Below are 27,112 nucleotides of genomic sequence, written 5' to 3' on the forward strand. Positions count from 1 at the left end.
GCACCCCATGACAGAAGAGACCTACCTCTGAGCAGTTTTTCAAAGAGAGGCTTCACTACCGATTTAAGGTGGTTTATAGGGTGTAATGGAGTTTTGTTGGTTATGGGAACTCATTTCTTCTCTCCTGTACCTTTATTTGTGGCAGAAGATACCACTTATTATTATTAAACAAAAAAAAATCTCATAAAAAAAAAACCAATGTGAAGTGACAGAAACAACAAATACACAAAACACACAAAGAACCTCAAATACAAATAATCTGCACCCAATACAACAACAGGTATAAATAAAGAGGACGTGTTGTTGTCGTCAGTCCGATGTCTGGGACCCCATAGATGAGGACAGGTCGGTGACAATGACAGCACAGGGAGGTGGACTGGCCCTTTAATAAGAGAGGAAGGGGCCGGAGGGGCGGGGGTTGTGTCTGCTCTCATCAGACGCCGCTGTGTACTCTCCGGACCCATCCCCGGCTTCTCCGATCGGCGGATCCTCAGCATGTAACCGGAGCCCCCCGGAGGACATGGATCGGAGCGGGGTGACCATCCGAGGGGACCCGGGACAGCTCATCCATCGCTCCATGGACTTCAAATGTGAGGGGGCGCAGTGCTACAAGGACAAGAAGTACCGGGAGGCCATCGGCAAGTATCACCGGGCTCTGCTGGAGCTGAAAGGGCTCCCCGGGGAGCAGGACAGTGCCACCGGTACCCAGCCCGGGATAACGGAGGAGCAGAGGAGGGCAGTGGAGGGCATCGAGGTGGATTGTTACAACAGCCTGGCAGGTGGGTGATCACCGACATACGCAATGGTATAGGATGGCGCTACTACAACCCAAAAAGACTATCTTGTCTCATAGTGGCCGGGGGTGATTTTCTGTGCCCAGGTGTGATGTAGTGTGCCCAGGTGTGCCACATATAATGTCCTGTGCCCAGGTGTGATGTAGTGTGCCCATGTGTGCCACATATAATGTTCTGTGCCCAGGTGTGATGTAGTGTGCACCATATAATGTTCTGTGCCCAGGTGTGATGTAGTGTGCACCATATAATGTTCTGTGCCCAGGTGTGATGTAGTGTGCACCATATAATGTTCTGTGCCCAGGTGTGATGTAGTGTGCACCATATAATGTTCTGTGCCCAGGTGTGCACCATATAATGTCGTGTGCACCATATAATGTTCTGTGCCCAGGTGTGCACCATATAATGTCCTGTGCCCAGGTGTGATGTCCTGTTCCCAGGTGTGATGTCCTGTTCCCCATAGGATATCCTATGCCTATGTGTGATGTCCTGTGACTGGGTGTGCAGGTGTGATATCCCATGCCCTATGTGATGTCCTGTGCCTAGGTGTGTAATGTCTTGTGCCCCATATAATGTTCTCTACCCTAGCGTGCAGATGTGATGTCCTGTGCCCTATGTGATATCCATTGCAGGTATGACTCCACCTGTATAGTTAGTGATTGTAACGCTGAGCCGTATGTGGTTAGTGCCCCCAGACTCAGGGTGGGGGTAGGTGACAGCCAGCTGTGCCACCCAGTGCTGGATGGTGCCACAAAAGGGCCCCTGTACAAGACCGTTATTGCTCCACAATCAACTACCTGCTGAGTGTTATCGCTGTGTGCCCGTTGACAGAAGTGTAGAGAGGTTCTGGCACACATTTGACCCATATGTAGTTACATTTGTAATGACATCACCCAACAGCCAGAGGGTGCCTGTGCAGCTGTGTGGTGAGCACAAATGGTATGACCTCCTTGTGTGCCCACATGGAGTAGTACAATTACCGAGAGGCCCCTGTGCAGATGCATGGTCAGATTGTATGTTCCACCTGGGTGCCCACATAGAGTAGCACAATTACTAAGGGGCCCCCGTGCAGATGCATGGTGTGCAAAGATTGTATGTTCCACCTGGGTGCCCACAGAGTGGGGGGGGGGGGGCGCCTGTACAGCTGCATGGTTTGCACAAGTGGTACATCCTTCCACATAAAGTGGTGTCATTACCAAGGTTTAGGGGCATGGTGACCCACCTGGGAAAATGTGAAAAGGAGTAGAACACCCACCTAAGTTGAAACAAGACTGGCTTTGATGGGCACGCTTGTACAGGAGAGTCCACCTGTAGGAAAGTGGGGTATTATGCCACCATTGGTCCCCAGAGAGTCGGACGTGTTCTACCAATGTATATAATTGTAACATTGCTGTACCCACTTCTTCTCTTTCCTTGTATGTTTTCTCCCAGGAGTAATTGGCAGTTCAGTGCTTGGGCATTTTTAAGTCGGGATCTCAGTAATGGGCGCCTCGCTCAACCACTCCCCTCCTGTTTGCGGTGTATTTTTATTAGGTATAATTATTATTGATTTCTATCACTTTAAACCTTGACGGCGCAGTTTATGATCGCATTATCTGCCCGTAATGGCCATGCTTGTATGAAAGAGAATGCATTCCTTTGCCAATTTCCAGCTGTTTAGCAGAGTGACCGGCACAGTTCTGAGCCACGGGATTGGACATCATCTAATAAAGTGTCCTCATTATATCAGGATTGATAAATCTGAAATGAGGGGAAGCTCTGCTGATGTTATCATCCAAATCATGTGCAAGCTAAAATGCTGTTTTTATTTACCTTGCATGCCCCCCTCGGATCTACAATGTATTTGCCTTTAGTAAATAACCCCCAATGTGTCACCTATGGCTGGCAGCCACCAGCACCCGTGTTCTAGTCGACTCCGCAGTCGGTGAGATTCTGCTGTTTTGTGGTCAGGCGGTGAACAATTATCCAATGAAGGCAATGCTGGTGATGTGATGTGTTTATGTCTCTGGAATAATTGGTGAAGGTGCACATATTGCATCATAAACGCGCCATTCTGGGTATAGTTGGAGCTGGCAATATGTGCATTGTATACAGTATATAAAGCCTTATACATCATATATGTACACCTGTGTGTATTTTCGGTGTAGAGATTACATTCAAGGGAAGGCAATGGTTATTGCTAGCTGCCCATATTTCAAGCATCCAGATTGGCACTGTACTGTAAATAAACTGGCATGCTTTGTCCTTATTTTGGCTTGATAAGTGACAGCTGGAAACCATTCCCATATTGCAGTATCAACTGCTGGGCATGAGCTTGTTACCCGTTTCTGTCACTGAAAACGCAGCTGATCAACATGCCCGAACAGACAGCTGGGCACCAGACTTCCCCGGTAATTGGCAATGCAGAGGCTTTTCTCATTATTCTCTAAGCAGATGAGTATGGAACCTGCTCAGAGTAATGGGAGGTTTGTATTTAGGATGGTTCGGGTTTTTTTTGGGAGGGGGGCAGTTTCACCCGGGAATGTACAGTGGCAGATAAGTGCCATTCCTCTGGTCTTTGTACAACTTCCTATTTTTGGATTGGCAGCTGCTCCTTGTTGGCTCCAGAGGGATTTTAAAAGCTATACTTGGCTGGAGAGTGGTCACTACTGCCTTTTATTGCACCAGTTAGATACACGATTCTTAAACGGCATGAGGCATTGAATGATATAATAAGTACCCTGCCTGAGTAGTAAACCGTATTCCTAAGTTTTCTGTTATTGTGTACATTATACTGGAAATGCTACCATGTATAGAGTTGCACTACAATGGCACCAATCGGCAGCCTTGCACATATAAAAGTATTTATTAAAGCCTAGCTAAAACTAAAGAAGCACTCTAATCTAAATAAAATAAAATAAAATCTATACAGGCATACCCCGCTTTAATTACACTCACTTTACATACACTCACGAGTAAGGACATACCCGTGAGTGTATGTAAAGTGGCTCTCAAGCTAAAGCTGCAGCTGAGTAATCCGTGCACGGATAGTTCAGATTCCCTTCTACTTGGAAAAACACTCCCTGACACCCCTCTACAGCCCCTGATACCCCAGAAGTGAAAAAGGGTATTGCTTCACTTTAAGTACATTTTCATTTTACATACATGCTCTGGTCCCATTGTGTACTTAAAGTGGGATATGCCTGTAGTATGTAACAGACCTGTTAAGACGGCTAAATATAACCTATTAAAGAATATGTAAACCCAACGCTTCATATTCCTGATATGTGCCTGCTGTAACATGAACTTGTATGAAAAGCATCCTGTTCTTTGTATTGCATCCTTGGTGTTTCTGCCAGTCCCTCTGCTTTTTCTATTAAAGACTGACTATAAGCGGAAGCAGAACACACAGGGTCAGTTCTCTAGCTATACTAGTAACTCAGCTTACTCTCCTCCACAGATCAGACTTGTCCTGACAAGCCCCCCCCCCACACCCACACACAACCCTTCACTGGGAAGATCACTGTACTGTTGTTTATCCTACCCCAGCTCTTCTGCAGGGTATGTAATCACTTTTAAAAGTATTATTTATAGGGCTGTTACTGATCAAAATTTTTCTGTTCAATTAATCCATTTGTTTTTTTAATCGATTAATCGACTAATTTCGATTAATTATAACGCACATACAGATCCAACTACTTTTAGCTGATCTCCTTGCAGGCTGATTCCCAATGCAGCTACCAACCACTGGAAAAATGGATAGCAGGATACAAAAAACACACAAAGGCAGTGCTCGATGGGAATAGCATTAAAACTTTTATAGTCCTCAAGTAGGTAACCAAATAAATATAGCACTGGAGATAAAATCGATGGAGCTACATAAACTGTAAAAATGTTGCGAGTAATACCAAACGGTACCAAAAGCAGTCAAAAAAACATGCAGCTAAGTATGATACTGGTATAAAAATGTGTACAACGATAGCACTGCTGAATCCAGATGAGGAGAGATTAACATCAGTCCGTCGGCATGTAGATGTCCCATGAAGGGAACTATCACAACTCCCAGTTGGTGGTTGTAGAATCCCAGGTTGATAGAGGGAAGTGATAGAGGGAAGTGATAGAGGGAAGTGTAACAGACCTTGCGTGTGGCAGATAGTAAGGTCCCGCCGGCATGCAGATATGAAGGCACAGCAAAGGAGCCCTTCAGATGGACACGGCAAGCCCCGCCGGTGTCCGTGACGTTACTGGATCTCCGATGGAACTCCCTGAAGGCCCAGAAGCCGGCGGAGAGGTGAGTACCAATCAAAAGAATTTTAATCGATCAAAAAGATTTTGATCGATCAAAAAAATTAAAGATTAATCGATTAATTAAAAGTTAATTTGCACAGCCCTAATTATTTACAATGTTTTTTTTTTGTTTGTTTTAGAAGCACATGATTAGAATCTGAGACTCTAATTGGCTTAAAAACAGGGTGGGCTCGGGGCGCAGATCACTGCGCCCTGAGCCAATCCTGTTGTATGACATTAGCAAATTTAATATTCGCTATTGTCTTCCTGTTACTCCTCCTGGCCAATGAGGAAGTGGCTTCTGAGACCCCATTGGCTGAGAGTCCAAAGACATGATTGGCCACGAGGAGGAGACAGAGGGTGGACATGGAGACGAATAGGGAAGCCGCCGCCGACATTGGATTTTAACACGGGGGAGAGCAAGCCCAGCACAGCACCCGGTTCTTGGATGCTGAGCTAAATGGGAGGAGGAGAGCCCAGAGCCTGCAGGTAAGGCAATGTCATCTGGAGATGGCAGCCTAGCATGCTTTGTTCATCTCATCCATAGACAAAAGAGCAGCATGATCGCCTCACCGTATGTTGTGCTCCTCTCCTCACACCTTCCCTGGGTGTCTGCTGAGCCGTGACCTGCACAGGGTAAGTGCAGTGCTGACTGAGGCCTCTCAAGCTGGCGACTGAGGGGGTTCCATGGTTAGGTCCATTTGCGGCGCGCCCCCCAACCAATGAAGAACCAGTCGCCATTGCTTTAATTTCTGCATCAGTTTATGACCACCTCATCAGGAGCAGTGGTGTATCCAAGACATGGCAGATATGGCAAGTGCCATGAGTACCATATGAAGGGGGCGCTCGTGAGTGACTGGGCAGAAAAGCACTTTCCATAGGGTGACCAGACGTTTCCGGGGAGCGAAAGAGGACTCTGCCAGGTGCCATGTTGGTTGTGGCAAAAGGGGATAAAAATGGAGGAGAGCTTCTGGTGGAGAGGTCACAGCCGGTCTCGGTGATGGTGTAAATGCTGTGGTAGGAGGAGGGGGGGGGGATTTGAGGTTTTAGAGGCAGGCTTGTGAGCATGGATGGCTCTACTTAAAGGGGAACTCCAGGGAAATGTAAACACACATCTATTTTTTTTTTTTTTTTTTAAAGGTTATCTGAAAGATATTTCATATGTTTTGACAGGAGCGCAGTTTCAGTGCTTGCCATAGGCGCCATTTTCACTAGATACCCCTCTGATCAGAAATAGTATTTACTGAACTACCATAGAACTCCATGAAATATGTTGTGTTCTAAAAGTGTTTAAAGTTGAGTAGCAAATGTTTCAAACCCTGCCATTTTTTTTTTTTACCATTACATTGCAGACGTCCAAAAAGAAGTGAGTGGAAATCCCCTTCTGAACAGTTGTCACTGGCAAAGGCGTCCCCATTGGAAGATTTTTACTGTTTCAGTGACAACTGTAAAATGTGTGGCATGATCATGGTCACCAAAACAGAGATGGTTAATTTCTTTGTTCTCTCTAATCTTTTCAAAGCAATATTTCAGCTACTGCAAACAACGCAATATTGGGGGGGTATGCAGTAGGATAGATTAGGAAAGCATCTACACATCCCTCAATGCAGTGACCCGTTGCCAGGGTCAAGTCCCACGGGAGTGGAGGGCAGAACGTGGGTATTTGCACAGGTAATGTGCATTTGGGGGTACGTTGAAGTGGCCCTTTGACAATTACAGAAGGGAGGCTTGTACATCTTATAGTTCCTAGTACATATCCTCATTGTTAGCTGACGTGGCTTTGGATATGAAGTTGCACAATGCTCTCCCTCCACCCGTCTCTGAAACGGTAAATTTAGTTTATGCCGTAGATCGGGCATGTCCAAAGTCTGGCTCGCAGGACAATCGCGGTCCGCGTTTCGGCTTTGAGCGGCCCGCCGGGTTATTTAGACATGTATATCTTTCGTGGTCCCCGGCGATCTCCCAGCGCTAGGGCCACAAAAGATGTATATGCCTTGGAACGGGACAGGGAGGAGGCGAGATGAGCACCGCCGCCATACACACACAGGAGAATTTCCTGTTTACGGGTGGCCTCTGTAATTGGAAATCCAGCGCTGCCATTGGACGACTGTTCTGTCCATCAAAGGAGGTGGGACTTTCTATTAAAGAGGCCGCTGTGTAAACAGGAGATTCTCCTGTAATTTAATATTTGGCGCTCGTGAGTGCATTCCTGGCAATGGCGGGTGCTGCATTCCTGGCAATGGCGGGTGCTGCATTCCTGGCAATGGCGGGTGCTGCATTCCTGGCAATGGTGGGTGCATTCATGGCAATGGTTGGTCTGCAGATGGGTACTTGTGATGCTGCAGATGGGTACTGACCCTTATTTTGCTTCACAGTTCTTCCATTAATTTTTTTTTCCCCTGAAACTTTGTTCTTAAAATTAAGTTGTGTGTTATACGCCAATAAATACGGTATATCCAAATAATACACCCAAACTCATCTCTTTACTCGCATACAGCCACAAAGGCAAGAGAATTCTTGTTGGGCAGTGTATTAGTGCTCGGACAAACACACTTAGGCCGAATTTTAATGGTTCAAAGAATGTCATGCAAAATGGTCGGCCCACAAGCATGTTCACTTCATCAAATCTGGCCCTCTTTGAAAAAAGTTTGGACACCCCTGCCGTAGATGGTTCTAATTTCATAGTTTACTGTACAACCTGCACAGTTTCCAAAGCCAGAAAGCCGTCAGAGTTCATTTTGAAGCTACAGGTCACTTTGCGCACCAAGGTGAGGGCAGGGAAGGAACTGCTGTAGGAAATAATGGCTGTCCACCAGTGCATGAACCAAGGTGCATAGAACTGCCCCTCCATCTACATGGGAGTTCTCTTCTTTTTGTTTTGGCTATATGACATTTTGGGACACGCCTAAATTTCAGACTTTATAAATGTTTTTCTAAATTACTCTTATCCTTTAAGGCGGGGGTCTCCAAACATTTTAATCAAAGGGCCGGTTTATTGTCTGTAACGGCTACCCCAGTAGTGAGAGGGTATCAGCCGTTGGAGACGTCCTTTTCCCTGGCAAGTTGCAATATGCAAGTACAGCTGGTATAATCCCATCCACAAGATCCAGAGAGAGAGAGTCAGGTGCAGCTGTAAAAAGAGCAGAATAATAGTCCCATAGAATGCCCTTTCAAGAACGAGACGGGGCTACGTTTTGAAGGGTCAAGTAGACTGTTTTAATGGTACATTCACCTGGTTTATATCTAGTTACAAGCTGTTACAGGAACAATGAAACTCTCTGCCCCCTCCTCACACAGGCTTCAATACAGATACTTTAAAATAATGACATCCCCTTGAGCTAATCACTTAATCAGTATCTAGACATTTCGGCCCCGAGCTACATTTAACATGACCTGACCAGACACATTCCTTTATCAATAGAATTCAATTAACCTTTATTACAATACACACTCACAGATAATCCCATCAGCATACACCTGACAGGAGACTGCTAACTTGTAGTACAATACACAAAAGAGAGTCAATTGGCTGAAGAAGGGAACATTAGAATTTAGCAGTGAAAGAGTCACTCTACATTTAACCCTTTGAGCTCAGAATATAATGTGGTAAATCCAATTGTAACAAGTCATTCGGTCCTTTGTATGTCCCACTGCATGATGATTATAGGTGTCCAGGCAGAACACATAGTTCAGTTACATTGTCCTTCAGACTCTTGGAGGGCCGGACTTTGGCCAGCAGGAGTGAAACATTTCCTGGCATCAGTGGGAGTAAACATCTGGTATTAGGGGGAGGAATAGTGCCCCATTGCTGTTATCATAGGGAGGATAAGTGCCTCATTTGTGGTGTCAGTGGGAGAAATGGTGCTCCATTGTCAGATGGAAGAATAGTGTCTCGTTTCAGTGGGAGGGATAGTGCTCCAAGGGTCGGATAAAGGCAAGCAAAGGGCCGCATCCGGCCCTCGGGTCGCAGTTTGGAGACCACTGCTTTAAGGTAATAAATTACTCATGTACAATCAAGAAGTGAAAGTGTGGGAAATGATGGCCCATTTGTTAACAACCTTTTTAATAAGTTACAGATTGCTATTACCATAGCTGCTTTGGGGATTTAAAAGGATAAGTGTGCCCTGTTTTAAAGAATGCGTCTGCATGAAACTGTAATGCCTCCACCATGTGCCACCTTCGACTGCCCCCCAAATTATTCTCTTGACAAACGGTTGTTCGACAAACCAAAGATGCTGGTTGTGTTTAAATTATTTTTATTGTTTTTCACATAAAATAGAAAAACTTTACATACTTTAAAAAAATCACCACTCATTATAAAATTCACAAGTTCTTCATACATATAACATATAACAATAACATATACAGACTACATATTACCACATTACAAAAAACACATTTATGTGGGTACAGGGCTAGGTCCAACCTTACGATACAGCCTCTATGCTGGTTGGACTGTTTTTATCAGGACTCTTCCAGCGACACGTAGGATTCCGGTTTCTATACTATTCATTATGCAGTGTAATGTTTTTTGGCACAGGCATGTGGAGCCTGAAGCTCAGAGCTACATTTTTGTGAAGCTATATGGTATAATTATGAAGCTTTCGTTTCTTTTGATATGTTTGTGCAGCTTTAGGCAATGTACTGACAGATCCTGGCTGTATAGTTGTAAGAATACTAGCATCTATCCGGATATCCAGCACTTTCTTAGACGGGGGTGGCAGGGGGAACGGTACAAATATGTGTTGGCACCCACAGATAACTACGCTCTTCATTCATCTCACCAAGGTGTAGAAAACAACTAAACTGTACTAAATGCTTGAGCTGTAGTCAATTGGCTTCAAATGGCCGGGGGGGGGGGGGGGGGGGGGGTAGGGGGAGAGTTAACGCAAAGTATAAATCGCATACAGTACAGTATCTACATACAACCAAGCATGTTTTAAACTGACCATACATGGGTAAAAATTATTAAAAGTCTTATGCCCTGTACACACGATCGGTTCATCGGATTTTTTCATCAGATATCCGATGAAGCTGGCTTTCATCAGTCTTGCCTACACACCATCAGTTAAAAAAACGATCGTGTCCAACGCGGTGACGTAAAACACAACGACGTGCTGAGAAAAATGAAGTTCAATGCTTCCGAGCATGCGTGGACTTGATTCTGAGCATGCGTGGATTTTTGACTGATGGATTTCCCCACAGACGATCGTGTTTTTTAACCACAAGAAAAATTTAAAACCGGTACTATTTTTATTTATTTATTTATTTATTTATTTTCACACACACACGATCGGTTCATCCGATGAAAACCGTCCATCGGTCCGTTTTCATCAGGCGAACCGATCGGGTGTACAGGGCATTAAGGCTGGACTGGCAGGCTGGTTTTAGTAAGGTCGATCCATCTGATATTTTTTTTATGTGATTACTGCTGGAGGCTTTTGCAGCTAGCACTATAGTGTGGTTTGTGTGTGTGTTTTTTTTTCTGGCTGATAGTTCATATTAGGCTACAATACACCATATTTAGCTTACACTACGATTCAAATTGATACTCCTAGGGGTTCCCTCTACCTGCACCTTTTTTTTTTTTTTTTTAAACACAGATGTGCGGAAATTGCATGGTGCTTTTGTACCATGCAACTTCAATGAGTGGGAAATTACACTGGGCTAGATTCACATAGATTAGCAGATCTTTAGATCCGCGTAATCTATGTGATTTACGATCCGCCGGTGCAATTTAGCGAGGCTAGTGCAGTATTCACAAAGCACTTACCTCGAAACTTGCACCGGCCGATCGTAACTCCCCCAGCGGAATTCAAATTCCGCGGCTAGGGGGAGTGTACAATTTAAATCAGGCGCGTTCCCGCGCCGATTTAACTGCGCATGCGCCGCCGGCGATATTTCACAGTGCGCATGCTCCAAATGACGTCGCTAGGACGGCGGCAACGTCCATTGCGGCCATCCATATTCCAGACCGACTTACGCAAACGACGTAAAAATTTAAAACTCAGCGCGGGAACGACGGCCATACTTAACATTAGCTACCCCTCATGTAGCAGGGGTAACTATCCACCGGAAAAAGCCGAACGCAAACAACGTAAAAAAAAAGCGACGGGCGGGCGTTCGTTTCTGAATCGCCGGTTCTCCTCATTTGCATATCCGACGCGTAAAAGACCGAGGCGACACCTAGCGGCCGGCGGGTGATTGCAGCCTAAGATCCGACGGTGTCACTTACACCAGTCGGATCTAAGGGAGATCTATACGGAACTGATTCTATGAATCAGTCGCATAGATCCGACCGTCGGATCTCAGAGATACGACGGCGGATCAGGAGATCCGCCGTCGTATCTCTTCATGAATCTGGCCCACTGTGTTTTTCTGTGCGTAGGGGGTCATTAAAGAGTCAATGACGGACTGCAAGTTTGCTGCGCAGCTCTGCGTTTTGTGTGTGGCGATTTGCACACACTCCCACACCTGCATATATTTGAACGTAGCATTCATGTACTATATAGAAACCACAAAGAGACAGGGGCACTATTAAGGGTATCAGCAAATCCACAATTGATGACATCAGTAGAAGATACTTGGTTCTTTTGAATGGCCAGGAAATCATGTCTATTGCAGTTAAACAATGAGAATTCATATGAAAAGAATTCACAAGTCCATTGTGGGAAAGCTTCACTATTAAGCCTTCAATTGCGATTTGAATAAGGGTTGCAAGTAAGTGCAGCAGCATTAGGCCTCATGCACATAAGATGTATTTATTTTTTATTTTTCCTCTCCTGGGCACCATTGCCCCTGGGGAGGGAAAAGCGGCACTAAAAATGCACCCAAAGGAGCTTTTTTTCAAACACGTTTTGGGTACGTCAATTACTTGGGCATTCATTTATTCCATTGGCCAGAATATTAATGTATTCTGGCCATTGGAATGAATTGACACCCAAGTGCTTGACTCTCCTAAACGTGCCTAGCGCTAAAGTGCATTTATACACGTTTAGGCACACTGGGCATTTATTTTGTGGCAAAATGCTTCTCTTCTGAAAGGGCAGGCCCTTTTTTTTTTTTTTTTTTTTTTTTTTTTTTTCATTATAATTTTTGTTTTGTTTTTTTGCCTCCTAAACATCTATGTGTGCATGAACACATAGGCCAACATAGAGGGGCATTTAGAGGCAGGAAAAAAAATAACTCAACGGTGGTGCGTTTAACGCCCTGTGTGCATGAGGCTTAAAATGCCAGAGACACTTCCACAAGAGAAAAGTTCACCTGGTTTGAATTCCATGTGCAATAAACCATGACTAAGAAGGTGTATTTGTGTGTACACAGGATATAGGTATCCGAGGAATTCAACCCAACAGTTTATTCAAATAAAAATGATGTCCAAAGTTGCAGGAAAAGTCGCACAAGTGTGAAAGTGGCCTTTAGAGTGAGCATTGCTCCCTCTTCAGAAGTACCAACAAAATGAATAAGAACATTGACATTTTACATATATAGGGGCAGATCCACAAAAGGATTACGCCGGCGTATCTATTGATACGCCGGCGTAATTTTAAATTTCCTGCGTCGTATCTTTGTTTTGTATCCACAAAACAAGATACGACGGCATCTGGGATCGATCCGTCTTAGTACGCCGTCGGATCTTAGATGCAATTTTTCGGCGGCCGCTAGGTGGTGTTTCCGTCGAAATCCGCGTTGTGTATGCAAATTAGCTATTTACGGCGATCCACGAACGTACGTCCAGCCGGCGCATTTTTTTACGTTGTTTTCGTTCGTCTTTTTCCGGCGTATAGTTAAAGCTGCTGTTATGAGGCTTACTCAATGTTAAGTATGGCCGTCGTTCCCGCGTACAATTTTGAAATTTTTACGTTGTTTGCGTAAGTCGTTCGCAAATGGGGATTTGTCTGCAGTCTCTGACCATCTCTTGTACCACGTTTGCAGTCTCTGACCATCTCTTGTACTACGTCTGCAGTCTCTGACCATCTCTTGTACTACGTCTGCAGTCTCTGACCATCTCTTGTACCACGTTTGCAGTCTCTGACCATCTCTTGTACTACGTCTGCAGTCTCTGACCATCTCTTGTACTACGTCTGCAGTCTCTGACCATCTCTTGTACCACGTTTGCAGTCTCTGACCATCTCTTGTACTACGTCTGCAGTCTCTGACCATCTCTTGTACTACGTCTGCAGTCTCTGACCATCTCTTGTACTACGTCTGCAGTCTCTGACCATCTCTTGTACCATGTCTGCAGTCCCTGACAATCGTCTACAAACTATGGGATAGATTTATGGCATTTATATTTAAATATTTTTTTACTAGTAATGGCGGCGATCATTGATTTTTTGGCGGTACTGCAACATTGCAGCGGACACACCGGACACCTAAATGAGTTCTGTAAGCAACACCTTATTTTCTGTCAGTGCCCCTCCCGAGACTAGACTCTGGATCCGCCCTTGTGTAAATGCTGATGCTTCCTTACCCATGCATGCACGTGTGGAGTATTTTCTGATTGGGAATCTTCCCTCTATTTGCTGTTAAATGCCGATGCAAAGAAGCATCAGCGTTAACAATATTATGAACGTTTACAGCCATGTTAGGGAGTAGGAAAGCACAGGGATATTTATGTTGGGCATAACATTTAATTTAGTCCTTGTGCAAGAACCCAAACTTGTTACCCTATTTTTAAAGTCAAAACATTTTTTTTTTTTTACTTTGCTGCCATTAATCTTGTGTGGGCACTTACAGGATGAAAGGGCAATATATATATATATATATATATATATATATATATATATATATATATATATACTTTTTTTTTTTTTTTTTTTTGTGTTGTCATCCTGTTTATACACATCCCAAAGGAGATTGCAAGCACATCGTACAGACATATGGCAATTGTTTTAATATACAGTGCTTTTGTAAAATTCACTCAGGGTTTACATGTATTTCAGTATAGGACTTCAGACAGAAATGCGTAGGACATACTGTACAATAATATTTAGGGGCTCTTCATGCATTTGTGAGTAGTTTTACAGCACCTTTAGGCTACTAAAACAATATATGGAAGCAGCCAAGAGAAGGCATATCCTGTCCTTTCATATACTGCAACTCAATCCCTCACACTTCCTGCACCCGGCACAGCCTCATGATAAATATTACAGCACCGTTCATTATTAGAAGAGGTGGTGTCAGAACTGTTGCTGTGCAGTTTACAGATGTAATTGCTTGTCATTGAAGGGAGTCTCGCCTGTTTCCTTCTCGTTCCTCTGAGAATTTGTTCATGTTTTCCATTGCACAAGATCCTTTTGCTCTTTTATTTAGATATAGCAAAAAGTGTGGCAGAACCAGGGCTGTCTTAATGAGAGGGCACACCTGGGCCCCTACCCTTTCCCCAAAGCAGCTGGTCCTTGAGCCCAGGCTACCCCTCTACATCACAGATATCCCCCCAGCACTCTGACCCCTCTACACCCCAGATATCCCCCCCCCCCAGCACTCTGATCCCTCTACATCCCAGATATCCCCCCAGCACTCTGATCCCTCTACACCCCAGATATCCCCCCCCAGCACTCTGATCCCTCTACACCCCAGATATCCCCCCCCCAGCACTCTGATCCCTCTACATCCCAGATATCCCCCCCCAGCACTCTGATCCCTCTACATCCCAGATATCCCCCCAGCACTCTGATCCCTCTACACCCCAGATATCCCCCCCCCCAGCACTCTGATCCCTCTACACCCCAGATATCCCCCCCCCCCAGCACTCTGATCCCTCTACATCCCAGATATCCCCCCAGCACTCTGACCCCTCTACATCCCAGATATCCCCCCCAGCACTCTGACCCCTCTACATCCCAGATATCCCCCCCAGCACTCTGACCCCTCTACATCCCAGATATCCCCCCAGCACTCTGACCCCTCTACAGACCAGATATCCCCCCCCAGCACTCTGACCCCTCTACACCCCAGATATCCCCCCCAGCACTCTGACCCCTCTACACCCCAGATATCCCCCCCAGCACTCTGACCCCTCTACACCCCAGATATCCCCCCCAGCACTCTGACCCCTCTACACCCCAGATATCCCCCCCAGCACTCTGACCCCTCTACACCCCAGATTCCCCCCAACACTCTGACCCCTCTACACCCCAGATATCCCCCCCCAGCACTCTGACCCCTCTACACCCCAGATATCCCCCCCAGCTCTCTGACCCCTCTACACCCCAGATTCCCCCCAACACTCTGACCCCTCTACACCCCAGATATCCCCCCCCCAGCACTCTGACCCCTCTACACCCCAGATTCCCCCCAGCACTCTGACCCCTCTACACCCCAGATTCCCCCCAACACTCTGACCCCTCTACACACCAGATATCCCCCCAACACTCTGACCCCTCTACACCCCAGATATCCCCCCAACACTCTGACCCCTCTACACCCCAGATACCCCCCCCAGCTCTCTGACCCCTCTACACCCCAGATTCCCCCCAACACTCTGACCCCTCTACACCCCAGATATCCCCCCCCCCCAGCACTCTGACCCCTCTACACCCCAGATTCCCCCCAACACTCTGACCCCTCTACACACCAGATATCCCCCCAACACTCTGACCCCTCTACACACCAGATTCCCCCCCAGCACTCTGACCCTTCTACAGACCAGATATCCTTCCAACACTCTGACCCCTCTACACACCAGATATCCCCCCAGCACTCTATTTGGCACTGTGCTGCTTTAACTGGTAATTGCGCGGTCATGCAACGTTGTACCGAAACAAAATATGCGTTCTTTTTCTTCCCATAAATAGAGCTTTCTTTTGATGGTATTTGATTGCCTCTGCGATCTTTTTTATTTTATTTTTTGCAATATAAATGGAAAAAGACCAAAAATTTGGGAAAAAAAATATATTTTCTACTTTTTGTTATAAGAAAAATCCTAATAAACTAAATTTTAGTCATACATTTAGGCCAAAATGTATTCAGCCACCTGTCTTTAGTAAAAAAAAAAGACAATAAGCGTATATTTATTGTTTTTCTCAAAAGTTATAGCGTCTACAAACTAGGGTACATTTTCTGGAATTTACACAGCTTTTATTTTATGACTGCCTATCTCATTTCTTGAGGTGCTAAAATGCAGGGCAGTACAACCCCCCCCCCCCCCAAATGATCCCATTTTGGAAAGTAGACACCCCAAGAAAATTACTGAGAGGCATGTTGAGCCCATTGAATATTTATTTATTTTTGTCCCAAGTGATTGAATGACAAAAAAAATAAAAAATCTTTACAAAAAGTTGTCACTAAATGATATATTGCTCACACATGGTTATATGTGGAATTGCACCCCAAAATACATTTTGCTGTTTCTCCTGAGTATGGCGGATACCACATGTGTGGGACTTTTTTTGGAGCCTAGCTGCACATGGGGCCCCCAAAACCAAGCACCGCCTTCAGCATTTCTAATTTTTGATTTCACTCCTCACTACCTATCACAGTTTCGAAGGCCATAAAATGCCAAAATAGCATAAACCCCCCAAATGACCCCATTTTGGAAAGAAGACACCCCAACCTATCTGCTGAGAGGCATGGTGAGTATTTTACAGCTGTCATTTGTTTTTGAAAATCGATTTTTCAAAACTTTGTGACAAAAAGCGAGATCTGCAAAATACTCACCATACCTCTCAGCAAATGGCTTGGGGTGTCTACTTTCCAAAATGGGGTCATTTGGGGGGGGGGGGGGGGTTGTGCTATCTGGGCATTCCATGGCCTCCGAAACTGTGATAGGTAATGAGAAGTGAAATCAAAAATGTACACCCTTAGAAAGTCTGAAGGCGGTGATTGGTTTTTGGGGTCCCGTACGCGGCTAGGCTCCCAAAAAGTCTCACACATGTGGTATCCCCGTACTCAGGAGAAGCAGCAGAATGTATTTTGGGGTGTAATTCCAAAGCCCTTTCTGATACTGTTTGTTTACATGAAAACATTTTTGTTGTGCAAGAAAATTAAGTTGAACTTACAACATGGCCTACAGATTAAAATGGTGGGTGTTGCATTTTTTTTTCACGCAGTATTTGCACAGCGATTTTTCAAATGCATTTTTTGGGGAAACGATACACTTTTTTTTTTGATGCACAGAAACGCACAAAAACGCACTATGTTACCCAAATGTTTGATGAAATAAAAAAGATGATCTTGGGCCAAGTACATGGATACCAAACACGACATGCTTTAAAATTGCGCACAAACGCGCAGTGGCGACAAACTACATACGTTTTTAAAAACCTTTACAGGTTACCACATTCGATTTACAGAGGTCTACTGCTAAAATTACTGCCCTCGATCTGACCTTCACGGTGATACACCACATGCATGTGCAACTGCTGTTTACATATGACACCAGACCGACGCTTGCCTTCGCCTTTGCGCAAGAGCAGGGGATAACAGGGGTGCTCCTTCTTCCTTCTTTCTTTCTTTCTTTTTTTTTATTATTATTTATTTAGCTTTTTTATTTCATTTTTAAACTGTTCCTTCCATATACTTTTTTTTTTTTACCATTTTTTTTATTATCTCAGGGAATGTAAATATCCCCATGATGATACCTAATCCCACAGGCATCATTCTGGTATAACCATTCAAAGTCCAGCAACATACCATACGTTGATGGTCCTTGTTGGACATGTATTGTAATCTTTTTTTTTTTTTTTTTTCATGCAGCCTGTTGGCTGAACGAAAAAAAGAGATTGATCGGTGGGTATGCCCACCATTAGAATACCTCCCTTCATCCACCTACTTCTAATGATGGGCATACATGCACCATTTATATATGCCGAAGCATGGGGGCATCCTCCCACAAAAAAGTTATGCCGCATACACACGGTCAGACTTTTCCACGGGCAAGCCTCTATCGGAATTTCGACCATATGTACACGGCTTTAGGAGAAAAATCGCTCCTCCGCCCCTGCTGCCCCATGCTTCCGCATATATGCTTTTCTCTCTTTTTTTTTTTTTTTTAACTGTGGTGGTGAAATCACCTCCTATAGCACTGGAGTCACGTCCAGGACGTGAGCGCGAGAGGAGCCGAGACTGCCCGACTATACACGAGTGTACTGCGCTCGGTATATGCCGGCGCAGTATTCAAACTCGGCGCGGGAAAGCGGGTATCGGCGTATATCGCGCACCCACGATTTTGCCCTGATTTTCAGGGCAAAAAAGTGCGCGGTATACGCCAATAAATACGGTAAGTATCACTGTAAATGATGTCATATCATACTCCATGTATTATGCTAATGCAGATACCAGTACAGCCGCACTACTACACAGCAGGCAATATTGCACTAAATCACCACATTCTAAGATTTAAAAAAAAAAAAAAATTGCTTTTATGCAGCAACATCCACACAAGTAGGACACCCAGTGTTGGAGGTGACTTATTCTTCCAAAGCAAATATACTTTTGGACACTGGTACTGACTAGTATTCCAATGTTTCTCTTCTCCCTCAGTTTCTCTTCCCCTCTCAGCTAATGTGACCCCAGTGCTGACATGAGGAGCAAACAAGGATGCTGTGCAGGCACCCGATGTCCTCCTTCTCAACCAATGACATCCTTGATTGTTGCGTTGCCATTGGCTAGAAGGTTGTAATGGTGCACAATGAAAACCTGTGGCTTTGCGTAACTAAAAGACAGGCTCATTCACCCGCTGGCTTGTATACAGTTTTTGGCATTTTTCCAAGGCACCCCGGAAGAAACATGATGGCACCCCAGTTGGAAAAGTCTGTTCCAGCTGGAGGCTCTGACGTGAGGAATCAGACTTGCCTCTACCAAGATGGTTGCCTCCACACAGAGTGCAGAACAAGGCATTGTAAGTCAGTATTGGCAATACTCCATAACGTTCTTTGCCTGCTGTTTTTTGAGCACAGCTTCCAGAGTTCAGTTCCCCTGAAAGCAAATATTGGCATGTCCATTTATTTCAGATGGATAGTATTTATTCTCTTGTGCTGCTAAAATAATGGATAAGCTATTGCTGAGCAACCCTTCACAAACTGCTGTACGGTTGAGGTTAAATATAATGACCTACAGTGCTTCTCTCCCAGGTGGTAAGATCCCTTTTTAAATGGACAGTAATTCATCTGCTGAGTGCCAGTGCCTAGGCACCATGCCAGAGGGTATGGAGTCCTTGGAAATAAAACATTGGCTGTTTTAGTACCAAATTCCCTGAGAATATTGGTGTTAACACTGAATTCCTTTCAGCCTATTAACTTTGTTTGCTGCAGTGATGAACATATTTATTTATTTTTTTCCGAGCGTGTCTTCTAGCTTCCGTATCCTTGACTGTCCAAAGATATTTATTGGATGGCCTTCTAGCTTTAAGGGTCACTAAAGGAAACAATTTTTTTTGCTGAAATGACTGTTTATTGGGTATAGAGACATAAAAGTTAACTGATTCCTTTTTAAAAATGAATACAAATTGAATTTAATCTATCAAAAAAAGTGCCTCTAGTTTCACTTTTGTTTTTAAGGTACATACATGAAGTTCCGGGTGAGAGGTGAGTCGGGAAGACTCACAGAACAAAAATAAACAAATCCAGGGCAGTGTTTTGTTTTTAAAATGAATCTGATTGGTTCTGAGGAGTTTTAGACACACAGTAATGACAGCTCAGACCACCGTGAAAATCTCCCAGTACCATGGTTATAAGGAAACAGGCAACCAGGAAGTGTGGAGATCACAGCAGAATTGCAGCTACTTCAAAGCAAAAACGAACCATGAGGACATGAAACCAGTACTGCAGTAAGGTAAAGGAAGCTATTTAGCTAAAAAAATGTTTTCCTTTAGTGACCCTTTAAAAGAGGAGTGTAGTCAAGGCTTTTTTACTACACTTCTCTTGGCTAAAGCCCGCTGTCAGGGGATGTAACAGAGCTGCTCCAGGCTCTTGAAGCATCTTAACCATATTATTGTGATCCACCCAGATGCCTGATTGGCAGGTGGCTCAGCCTCTCATCACACAGCTGAGAGCCGCAGCTAGCCACTCCCGCCCCCTCCCAAGTCTGGTACTCTAGTGAGCGCTGGAGGGGCAGGGGAAAGTATCCCAAACTATTCGTATAAGGTAGCAGGCTCACCTCAGGCCTGTTCATTCATTGGCATGCAGATGGTAGACCTTTTAGATTTTTCTGAAGGACCCAATCAAAATTGATTATGATATTTAAATGCAGGCTTCATATATCACAGGGGGAAAAAGCAAAGATTTTTGGATGTCAGTTTTATTTTGATTGCATTGAAAAATACATCAAGCCTGAAAATGCATCCATCATGAATGACCCCTGACAGATCGTTGGTTCATATAAAATACCCCAGTGTATGTACAGTTTATGTACCTCTTGTGCTAAAATGATTTTCCTCATAGTACAGTATATCACTGGGATTTGTACAATTGGTTAAAGCGTATTTAATTGGCGACTGTTGTTCAATTGTACAGCAGCTGAACTCCAAGCAGCTGAACTCCAAGCAAACGACTAAATAGAAGCTGCTTTACGTGCCTAAAGTGTCATTATACCAAGACTCATTGCTAATTCCACAACCGTGTGCACACTAAAGCATTTGTTTTGTGTAGAGTGAAATAATACCTCATTGATCCTTCCTTCAGCTGTCCCTCCCAACTTCTCTGTGTCCCCATTGCAGCCTGAGATTGTGTAGACCAGCTAATTTCCTGCCCACATCACGTGTGTGTGTGTGTGTGTATATGTATATATATATATATATATATATATATATATATATATATATATATATATATATATATATATATATATATATATATATATATATATATATATATATATATATATATATATATATATATATATATATATAATGTGTTAATACCTGTAAAGTAAAAAGTTCCTTGGCTGCAGATGCCATCTGAACACAATTAAAGCTAGTGTCATTCAACTTTGACTTCCCCTACACTATTAATTTACAAAAATTTGAGCTGCACAATTTTGGGGAAAAATGAGAATCGTGATTAAAAAAAACATTTACCACTGACAGCAGGGCAGGACTTAGGGTGGTGGGGTCCCCTGGGCTTGAGTCACTTTCGGGCCCTACATTCTATACATTAAATAGAACAAAATGATACATACCCAAGCTATGTATTAGAGCTACACAATTCTGGATAAACTGAGAATAAAAATAGAGATCCCGATTCTGAAGTAAACCCTGGCCGATTTTTGCAGTTTTTCAATTAAGTTATAACGGCTCATCGCAATGCTAATATATATATATATATATATATATATATATATATATATATATATATCTATCCCCCAAAAATTAGGCCTGAAAATACCTTTTTTAGGATGGTTTTGTTCTCTGTATTTCCGGGTATCTCAAGCGCCATTTGTACTGCTGTTATGTGATTCAAATTATGGCGTCGCTTCTGCCCTTATTGTGTCCCTGTTGGTAATCTTGCGCATGCGCCGTAACCGTTCGTTGCTGTGTCTGGGGCTGCTGTTTTCTTTCACTACCCTTTTATGACGTATTCTTTAGTCACACGGGGGAGTATCAGGAAGAGTGGAAGGAGCTAAACACCGCAAGACTTCTCCTCTGTGCCGGACAGTGGGGAAGTTCTCACAGACTGCATTCCGGCAAGCTTTAAATGCCAGTTTAGAGGGGCTAATGTGCACAATCGCGGTGACCTCATGCAAATGACCAGCTGCCTGTGTTATGGGCTATTTTTTTAAGACAATGTTGTGTCCGAAGGTTTACATTACAACCACTTTAAATGACAGCCATATTATTGAAAAAAATTAAACGTAAGGGGCCCCCTATTGGGCGGGGCCCATGGGCTTGAGCTCAGTCAAGCCCAATGGTAAGCCTGGCCCTGGCCTTTTATTCATGTAAAACCTTTATCCCAAAAGCAAACAAAACTGTTTTCTCTTACTGATTATAAAGTGTGATCTGGAGTTTGGCTTCAATTTGTTTAGTGTATATCTAAATTTACTAGGTCATCCAACACTTCCTTCCCCCCCTGGACTGACAATGCTGCTGTTCCGATGTGCTCCCTATTCTCATTCATCCAGAGTGGGGGCACTGTAATACAGGTGTGTTACTGGTTAGAAATCCAGATGAAAACAGAGGGGGAAATAGGCTCTAATAAGCTGCAATATTACATTTTTGGGGTTTAATACTATTGTAAGCTAACAAATGCCGCTGGGTAGGCATGTGCATTTCGTTTCGTTCCGAATCTAAATTCGGACAAATTTTTCATTATTCAGACATTCGGATGCATACGAATTCCCGAATTGTAATATTAACGAATTTAACCGACTCCGAACGAACGTTTTCGAATCGAAAACCCGCGGACGAAATTCGATTGAATTGAAAACAAATTCTATTCGAATTGAATTCGAAAACAATTTGATTCGAAAACAAATTTCGAATGAAAATTGAAAGCAAATTTGAATCAAAATCTAAAAAATATAAATCGATTTCTAAAAAAAGAATACAATGAAATAGAATATAAAATAATAAAACAATAGAATGAAAATCAAAGAATAGTAAAGAACAGAATGGAATCAAATACAATAGAATATGACCTGGCTTCTTCAATCTATCTTCCATTTTCTGAAATTCGAAATTCAAATAGAATGAACTCAAATTCGAATAGAAACATATTAGAAGAGTAGAATAATTATATATATATATATATATATATATATATATATATATATATATATATATATATATATATATATATATATATATATATATATATATATATATATATATATATATATATATAATTTTTTTTTTTTTTTTTTTTATTCTACTCTTCTAATATGTTTCTATTCGAATTTGAGTTCATTCTATATGAATTTCGAATTTCAGAAAATGGAAGATAGATAGAAGAAGCCAGGTCATATTCTATTGTATTTGATTACATTCTATTAAATTCCATTCTGTTCTTTACTATTGTTTGCTTTTCATTCTATTGTTTTATTATTTTATATTCTATTTTATTGTATTCTTTTTTAAAAAACGATTTATATTTTTTAGATTTTGATTCAAATTTGCTTTCCATTTCCACTCCATTCTATTCTACCATCTCTAGTAACGTGCATAAATAAGCATTATATATAAAAAGGAATACCGTTGTAGCAACATATTGCATATATAAAAAAAATATGGATAAAACGGAAGAAAATTTCACATTCACTGAATGCATTTTGGGCTTGTAAAGAATCAGTACTTGCCACACTTGGCTTCCCTTCCTCAAAAATCTACTTTTATAAAACCTTATGATTTTATAATGCACACCTTGGGATTATTTTTTACATAAGACTTAGATTTCAGACATCTCTTGTTAATTAGGTTTTTTGTTTGTTCACAAAAAGTGCTGGCATGGAGACTTGGCAAGTTTCCGGTCGAATTTTGTTGTACAAAGATGAATTATACAGTCTGTGCACCGTTGTGCTTTCTTCCCTGCTACAGCATGGAAAGCCATAGGCGTAAGATCCAAACTCTAGCCAGGTGTTGGAGGAGGAGAATATTTTCCAGTCTGTTTCTCCATGCTTCAACATGTATTCACTGATATTATGTACTGGTGTGTAGCTCTGCATTTTAATACCCTTCCAAGTTACAGGGAGAATTTACTGACTGTGTAGTCTAGGACTTTATTTTATACTGTCTTGGTAGTACCTTTTTTTTTTTAAAGACCAAAAGAGACAAAAAAATGTGTGACCAAAGCCATGCATGCTCAGAAACCAAAGAATATATTACAAAATGATACAATAGACTGTATCCCTTCCGAAAAATTGTATTCTGTCGTAGGGGAGTTTTCGTAACCTATTGGTTTTTGCACAAGACTAGCATGCAAGAAAAAAATGATCATTTGATCAATATTATTATTGCGTGTACTAGGAGGGGGCTGATCAATGTAAAAATAGCAAAGATGGAAGGAAGCACAGATGTGCACAATGAATGAAACTGGAGCAATGACATGTTTGGACTGCAGGTCCTAGGCTACAACTTTGTGTTTAGTAGGCCCTCAAAAGAACTATGAGTAGCGCAGTCGTCACATCCCAAGACTGGCCATACACCTATAGATTATCTGCAGATTTTCTATGGTCAGATGGAAAAAGTGCAACAGATTCCTCCATGTACGCTAAACCGTGTGGATGGAAGAATCTCCCACTGGGCCAAGCTTCCGTATCTTGCTAGTCGGCCCCGCTGGCTCTCACAATACCTAAACATTCTGATTGGGTGCAGGCATTGTTTAGGTTGAGAGCCAGCAGGGCCAACTAGCAAGATACTAAAGCTTGGCCCAGTGGGAGATTTCTCCATCCACACAGTTTAGCGTACATGGAGAAATCTGTTGCACTTTTTCCATCTTCCATACAAAATCTGCAGATAATCTATATATAATAAGACTCTACGGATCTCAATTTAATAGTAATCATCAATAGTTGTGAATTGGTGCGGATGTGCCTTAGATTATCTCTTACTGTAGATGACCAGCAGTGGTTAGAGGAGCTGGAGCACTTGGATGATGTCACATTTATGAAAGTGCACTGCAACTTTACAACCTCCCATAAGGAATTCAAGGCAAAGGGTAGATTGTTCAGGGTACTGCTTGGCTAAAGTAAAAACATCGATGGCAGTAAACTTTTGGTAAAAGACTTTGAAAGACTTTAAAACTCTTTTGCCCAAAAAACTCCATTACCTATCTTATGTTTGTTTTCTTATAGTTAGATTCAGAAAGAGTTAAGCCGGCGTATCTCAGTAGATACACCGTCGTAACTCTGAATCTAAGCCGTCGTACATTTAAGTGTATTCTCAAATTGAGATACACTTAAATGTAGCTAAGATACGTCTGCTTGCGCCGTCGTATCTTAGCTGTCTAGTTCCGCTGGCCGCTAGGGGCGTGAACGCCGATTTACGCCTAGAATGCGTAAATCAGCGAGATACGCCTATTCACGAACGTACGCTTGCCCGTCGCAGTAAAGATACGCCGTTTACGTAAGGCGTTTTCAGGCGTAAAGTTAGTCCAACAAAAAGCTGGCCTAGCCAATGTTAAGTATGGACGTCGTTCCCGCGTCGAATTTTTGAAATTTTTACATTGTTTGCGTGAGTCGTCCGTGAATGGGGCTGGACGTAATTTACGTTCACGTCGAAACCAATAAGTCCTTGCGGCGTACTTTGGAGCAATGCACACTGGGATATGTCCACGGACGTCAATCACGTCGGGTCATGGTTTATTTACATAAAACACGCCCACCTCTTCACAATTTGAATTAGGCGCGCTTACGCCGGCCCATTTATGCTACGCCGCCGTAACTTAGGAGGCAAGTGCTTTGTGAATACGATACGCTGCCCTAAAAATACGCCGCCCTAAAAATACGCCGCCCTACCTGAATCCAGCTATTGGTGTACATTGCCTGTGGAACATGTGCAGTGTACACTCCTAGCCTATTCCCAGCATCGGGTGCCAGGATAATGTAACTCAAGTGTTCATGTTCAGTGGCCAAATATAGAAGATGCCGAACCAATAGAAGGACAGACTGAAGATTGATAGCTGTGTAACTGGTTACTACTGGGAATAGCTCTTTACAGTTTTTTGCATTAGGCTGCAATACTCAAGGCTCCGGAAAGGCTAAGAGCAGTTTTTTCCTCTACATGCTACAGATAGGATTTTGGTGTTTTTACATTAAAGTCATGGGTTGTTGGCTATGCAATGTGTGTCGGTGTCCCCTTGTCACTTGGTTTGAGATGCAGACGCAGCCTTTTAACATATACAGGTTGCAAGGACACTCCTCTCAAAACCCTGGAATACACATCAACAGTCTATGAAAATAAGAGTAAAAACCAAGAGAGATATCAACTTGCATAATACATTATACTCATAGGGCCAGATTCAGGTAGACTTACGACGGGCGTATCAGTGGATACACCGTCGTAAGTCCGAATCCGCGCCGTCGCAACTTTAAGCGTATACTCAAACTGAGATACACTTAAATGTTGCTAAGATACGGACGGCGTAAGTCTCCTACGCCATCGTATCTTAACTGCATATTTACGCTGGCCGCTACGGGCGTGTACGCTGATTTACGCCTAGAATATGTAAATTAGCTAGATCCGCCTATTCACGAACGTACGCCCGGCCGTCGCAGTAAATATACGCCGTTTATGTAAGGGGTTTTCAGGCATAAAGATAAACTACCAAAAAGATGGCGCAGCCAATGTTAAGTATGGACGTCGGAACCGCGTCAAATTTTTCAAATTTTACGTCATTTGCGTAACTCATCCGTGAATGGGGCTGGCCGTAATTTACATTGACAATTTGCCGACGTCATTTGGAGCATGCGCACTGGGATACGTCCACGGACGGCGCATGCGCCGTTCGATCGAAACGTCATTTACGTGGAGTTACACTTAATATACATAAAACACGCCCACAGCTTCAACATTTGAATTAGGTGGGCTTACGCCGGCCCTAATACGATACGCCGCCGTAACTTTGGCAGCAAAATCTTTGAGAATACCATACTCGCCTCTCAAAGTTACAGCGGCGTAGCGTATAGGAGATACGCTACGCCCGCCTAAAGGTATGTGAATCTAGCCCATAGTTTAGTTTGTGTAGTCTTCATTTAGCACAAATATTACCACTCAAATCAAGCTTCTGCAAGGGGTATTTAATACAGACGGGGTGTCTGAATAAGAACTACTTCTGGGGGAAGGACCAGGTCACAAGAAGCTATCCATCCTTTTATACCATAAAGGGTGGATACCAGTGAATAAACACATATAGAAAAATAAGTCCACCAGACAATGTGCTATTTTAATGGTGCAGGTATTGAGTGCACACGATGGTCTTCCTAATTGCCTCTCCGACTAGCATCCAATTCCACTGCCAATGCTCCTATTTATCTTCCTATTAGTCACTCTACGCTTTTCCTCTTCTGTAGATGGGGGCTAGAGAATCCAGCTCCTAGTGATCAGTTTTCGCATTATAAACTGCATCTGTAGAGTCCAGAATGGTTGCATCAAAATAGCCATGTATTCCTGAGAGATGCCAAAT

The 27,112-nt window shown here is 43.2% G+C and overlaps 1 protein-coding gene across 1 annotated transcript in view; it reads left to right on the forward strand.

The window, feature by feature from the left end:
• The first annotated feature begins 398 nt into the window (after positions 1-398).
• Positions 399-27,112, forward strand: part of TTC9 (tetratricopeptide repeat domain 9) — a 65,021-nt gene continuing 38,307 nt past the window's right edge. Inside the window, exon 1 of the mRNA XM_040333807.1 lies at positions 399-779. Within this exon, the coding sequence (XP_040189741.1) occupies positions 521-779 (259 nt within the window). The 5' untranslated portion in view covers positions 399-520. The remainder of the gene's footprint in view (positions 780-27,112) is intronic.

Source organism: Rana temporaria, chromosome 13, assembly GCF_905171775.1.
Source record: "Rana temporaria chromosome 13, aRanTem1.1, whole genome shotgun sequence".
In the NCBI taxonomy this organism is placed as follows: domain Eukaryota; kingdom Metazoa; phylum Chordata; class Amphibia; order Anura; family Ranidae; genus Rana; species Rana temporaria.